The sequence below is a fragment of the Carya illinoinensis genome, chromosome 3 (assembly GCF_018687715.1).
Source record: "Carya illinoinensis cultivar Pawnee chromosome 3, C.illinoinensisPawnee_v1, whole genome shotgun sequence".
NCBI lineage: Eukaryota > Viridiplantae > Streptophyta > Magnoliopsida > Fagales > Juglandaceae > Carya > Carya illinoinensis.
This window is the reverse complement of record NC_056754.1, coordinates 30,659,234-30,664,555: the sequence shown is the minus strand read 5'-3', so window position 1 is coordinate 30,664,555 and position 5,322 is coordinate 30,659,234. Positions and strand designations below refer to the sequence as shown.

Here is a 5,322-nt window from a genome sequence, read left to right as displayed (position 1 = left end):
CCTCGCTACATAAATTCTACAAAACCTTGACCTCAATCATCTTAAGCAACTTAAAGCTAATTCCTCTCCTCATTGCTACGTGAGTTCCCACCTTACAAAGATTGCCTAAACTATGACATTCCCTTCAGACCTCAACATCATACAAGCAAACCACATCGCAAACAAAATTCAAACCTACAACACTAAAAGTTCCTGCCTAATAATAGTATCCTTGATTATACCGCCTTCCAGCCACAACACCACCTTTGACCCCCTTTAAGAAAACAAAAACAGATAAAACCAACAACATAAAACCAAAAACCAAAACCAACACCATATAGCCAGAAACAAAAGAAACCAGCATGCAACAACATAACTAAATAAATAAAAACAAGCAAACAAGCTCAAATCAATAAAACAAATAAAACATGTCAAATAGAAACTATACTTAAAATAAATTTTAAAACATAACTTTAAAAACATTCTGGTACTACCTACGGGACATGTGGTTTTACCCAGAGCCAAACCGCTCTGATACCACCTGTGACACCCCCAAATCCCCACGCCCGAACACGGGGAAATCGAGACGTCCGGATGGTGACAACCCGGGTCACCATCCCATCGACGGGTGCCAAGTGTGTACAAAGGCAACAAATGTGCACAAGAAACACGCAGCGGATAACGAAAGTCATAACTAAGTACCAGAATTTTTCTTAACATAATATAAGCTGTTTAAAACATACTTAAATAAAATATTACAAAACACAAATACAGTTTTAAAACCATAAAGAAAAGCATAACATCAGCAACCCGGCGGAGCCGCATCCTCGGGCTCAACCTCCTCCTTCTCATCCTCCAAACCTGCACCAAAAGCTACGGAACCAAAAATGGTTCCGCAGGTAAGTAAAACCCAAACACTACCAGATAAAAACACATAGAACTCAAACAATATGCATGAAACATGCCCAATGCACAAAGCCCATAAAACATAATTTTCCACGCACGCCAAAAATCCCATTTGGCCCAAAAACATATCATTTCTGAAAAACACGCCAAAAGTCACATTTGGCCGCCAAAAGTCCATTTGGCCCAATATCTCGCCAGAAGTCCATCTGTCCCAATACCACGCCAAAAGTCCCATTTGGCATCTCAAACCATTATCCAAATTATCCATATGCACCATGACCTCCCCTAGGGGTCATCCGCACACCCTGACTCCAGTGCCACACCGCAGAGTACCACTACGCATGTGACACCTAACGAGCGATGCCCAGTTCCGCGCCACGCGCGTTCGTAGCCAAGCATCCTCTAGCCCTCGCCAGCGAAGGGCCACGGAGTCGGTGAGTAGGGCGATGCCCGGTTCCACGCCCGGCGCGTTCGTAGCCAAGCATCCCCTAGCCCCGCTCCCGTCGTCTAGCGACAACTCAGGGGACATCACTCAGTTTATTCCGCTCCTGAGTGACCAGAGGAGCTCCACCGAGATAATAACTCATCCCGGCTTGGGCTCGTGATACACACGCACCCGTAATACACTTACGCCAATACACAGGCTTTTCACACAAAATCACAAATACACGTGCATGCACCATGCAATGCCATAACAAATAATCCAACAACAATAACCAAATAAACAGGCAACTCCGTCCTCCATCCATCCGACCCCCCGAAACTCCTCGGACTCAGTCCGGAATCAACCAACCAGCAGATAAAATAAATTGAATGAGCGATATATATTTAAATCTGAAAATAGAGTTTGGAAAATACTTACGGCGCTATACGGTAATTTTAGAAAACACCCGGCGTTGCAAACGGCGGAAAAACAGCAACGTCACAGTGAAAATTCACTGTGGCCGTGGGTTGTGAAAAACTCACTTTTGAACGGGGACAAACTGGGACAAACTAGGACACGAAATTGATAGGGAATGGTCTAGGGATGATTGTGAAGCTATTGGAAGTGGTGGTTGGCCGTGGGTGGCGGCGAAATCGCCGGAAATGGCCGGAAAACGCAAATCGGAAACTAAGCTCATAGTAACTGTTCCGGTGGTCGTTGGAGGCCGGAAATGGGTGGGTTAGGATGGCAAGGAGTCGGTGATGAAGTGGTAAAGAGGTGGTGGCCGGAGGTGGAGCGACGGCGGCGGATCGAGCCAAAAACCGTGTGGAAAGAAATGGCTCTAGGTGGCTAACGGCTGGCCGGATGGGGGAGATATTTGGTGGGGTGGTGCGCCGGAGGGAGGGGGTTCGAACGAGACCGGCGGCGAGCCAAACGGTGGCCGGACGGCGGCGGTCTGGGCTGAAGAAGATTCCGGCGACAGGGGCAAAAACAGAGCAGGTGCAGCGACTTCCGGCGGCTCTCAAAAGCTAACGACTGGTCCGATGGCTCTGAAAATTGGCGGGGATGATCTATGGTGGAAGGGGAAGAGAATGGTGGTGACGGTGCATCAAACGGTGGCTGGACGGCGGAGAACTGACCGGTCAAAGTGGTGGCAACGGGAATGAGAAAAAGAGAGAAGACGCACGGGACGGAAGGAAAGGAAGAAGAAAGAGAAAAGAAAGAAAAAGAAAAGGAAAAAAGAAAGAAGAAGAAAAAAAGAAAAGAGAAAAAAGGAAAAGGAAATAGAGAAAAAGGAAAAAGATGTGAAAAGAAATGAGGTCCAATCCTCACTCCGGAAAACACGCCGAAAAGAGATTAAAAACCACAAAACAACTAAAAGAAATAAAACATAACATCAAATAAATTAAAAACCAATTTAAAACAAAATAATTTAAAATAAATAAACCAATATATTAATTAAATGAAAAACAACCCTTTAGTGAAAATACACGTAAAAGCGGGTCATCACATATGTTGTACGTAAATTCTAACTCTACACTTTATCTCACATGTAATTAAATATTTCGCGTATTGGGCTCATTTTAATGAGAGAGAATATGGCTCACATTATTAGGAATGAAATCAAAACAATCAGCTTTGCATCAATCAAGGATATTAGCTCATGATCACAGCAACACTCAGGAATATTCTCAGCATTTCTCTCTAGTCAACTAATGTGTATTTATAGGAGTAAATCACGTATATTAAGTTCTCTGCTAGCTGTATAGTTTTCGTATAAAAATCTTTTCTTTTTTGTTGTCTTTCCATAGATAGACACCAGATTGTATGTTGATATATATATGTATGCAGTCACACTCTCTATCTCAACTCGCGAGATAGTGTTTCTCAAAACATTAATTTTTACATACATGTAAGGATGTCAAGATATAAAATAAATAATAAAATCTATTTCTTTTTATCAACTTACGCTTTTGTGATAATTGTGATTTCACAGTTTATGTACATACCTTGCAAAATGACACCAATTACCTAGAAATTAGCATCAAGAAGCTAGAACGTGAACCTACGCTGGCATATCCCTGTTGATTTTAAACCTTACCTTTTGAAACTCCCACGATGAAGCCACCAATGACCACTGTTAAATAGCATAATATTAGCAACCCGACATCTCCTTTCCCAGTCAGAAAGTTTGTCTAGGCTTAGAATTCGGCCACCAAGTTCCTTCCTTCGTTTCACTTGCACTAGAAAAGGGCTCCAATAGAACTCCACAGAACAAGTGTATTGCTGTTATTAAGGTCGTTGGCTATTATAGTGAGGCTTATAGTCACTTCAGTGAAGAAATAAAATCAACAGTGGTGCTGCTGAAATGCATATGAAAGTACATGTTCTCTCTTACCTTCGCTCTAAAAAACTTGGAGCGTCCCTTCATGGATACGTCGGCTTGCGAGGAAGGAATAGCAGAGTATAGAAGGCAAACAAGAGACTCATATTGATTTCTGTTGATGGAGTCCCCAACCATAATCAATCTCTTCCCTTTAAGTCTCTCTAACATATCTTTACCATTAAACCTGGGAAATCCAGCCTTGTAAAAAATGGACATAATATATATGTGTGTGTGTGTGTGTGCGTGTGTGGTGTATATGTGTGTGTTGGGAAGCTTTTAACTTATTACCTAGGAATCTGACACCTCTTGGCTTCCCAGCTCCAATTTTCGTATTCAAAATCTGGTCTGCCATTCCTTTGGCAACTAACTTGGTCAGTAAGAAATGGACAATGTGATGCATGATACAGAGGACTTGTTGTTGGGTCATAAGTCCATTTACCATCAAAGATATTGCAGCTATCTTCCTTCTCGTTTACGTTTGTTCCATTTTCTGTTATGTTCGATGGTTGCAAGAACTGCATGTCGGCTGCTGGATGTTGATTCGAGTCGTTGGACGATGCCATGGTTATGGCAATGTTTCCGGAAGCAGTGAAAGCCATGTCAGCTGCTGAATGCTGCGAGTCATTGGATGATGTCGTGGATATGGCAGTGTTCCCCGAAACCAAAAGGTGTACGCCGTCTTGGTCATGATTCAGACAGTAAAGCAGGATAATGGAGCCCACGAAGCATGCAAATATGCAGAACCTCCATTTTTTATTAATGGGGGAACTAATATCCATTAATGCTGTAAGTTCTGTTTCAGTTAAGCTGGAGATCAGAGCGTACGGATATAATGCTTTGGGCAGCCTCTCCTTTCTGGCGCCAAACCTCCTCGATCCTCATATCTCCAGCTAAACCCTTAGTGGCCTCTACTACACCCATCCCTTATCTGTGTTCTTGACCCCTGGCTAGCAGGCCATCTTTCCCTTTCCCGCTTGCTGTAATTGCCTACATATTGTGTTGATGTTATCCACCTTGACCGCGTAGTCTGGGATGTCCTCTTTTCTTTCTTTTTATAGTCTGGGATGTCCTTGTCCACAAACTTTCGTATCCAACAAAAGAGTCACATGGCCTATATTACAAATTACTTCATTGAAACAATGGGATTCAATAGACCATCTTCCCGCACAGTTGAAGTCCCATTTCTTATTGGAATGTGCTCTGATATCATTTGTAGTATCCCAATAAAAGGAGTAAGCCGCATTATCTGTATTTTAAAAAGATTAATTAATGATATAATTGGAGCTCTATTGAAATATTATAAAAAATAAAAAATTTTCATTCACAAGCAATGTGAGATATCATATAAGGTATCACATCTTTAGTAGTGCTAGTTTTAATCGCTGAACTGTCTTCTCAAATGGGATATATCTAAATATTGATAATTAATATTCCATTCGTTGAGATGGCTTGCTTTGATAGAGATTGGCTAATTGTCTTTAATCCCAAGTCTTTGAAATTATTACTGTAGTGTAATTAGTAGTCATGTAGCAGACAATAAGGTAGCCATATATTGTTAAGATATAAAATAAAATCTACATCTTCTCATCTGTTTAAATTTTTGAGATAAGTGATGAATTTACATAGA

At 41.7% G+C, this 5,322-nt stretch overlaps 1 protein-coding gene across 1 annotated transcript; it reads right to left on the bottom strand.

Annotated features, from left to right (window-relative positions):
• Nucleotides 1-817: 817 nt before the first annotated feature.
• On the bottom strand, nt 818-4,728 carry LOC122305637 (protein trichome birefringence-like 36). Its single transcript, XM_043118223.1, has 4 exons — nt 3,984-4,728; nt 3,708-3,879; nt 3,411-3,595; nt 818-852 (listed from the first exon to the last, which is right to left on the bottom strand). The coding sequence occupies exons 1-4, from the start codon at nt 4,472-4,474 to the stop codon at nt 828-830; spliced, it is 873 nt and encodes a 290-aa protein (XP_042974157.1). The 5' UTR covers nt 4,475-4,728; the 3' UTR covers nt 818-827.
• Nucleotides 4,729-5,322: the final 594 nt, after the last annotated feature.

Coding starts and splice junctions, on each gene's coding strand:
- LOC122305637 (XM_043118223.1), bottom strand. CDS start 4,474: ATGGATATTAGTTCCCCCATTAATAAAAAATGGAGGTTCTGCATATTT. Junction 3,880..3,983: donor AAGAGGTGTCAGATTCCTAG/GTAATAAGTTAA, acceptor TGGATTTCCCAG/GTTTAATGGTAAAGATATGT. Junction 3,596..3,707: donor CCAAGTTTTTTAGAGCGAAG/GTAAGAGAGAAC, acceptor CCTTAATAACAG/CAATACACTTGTTCTGTGGA.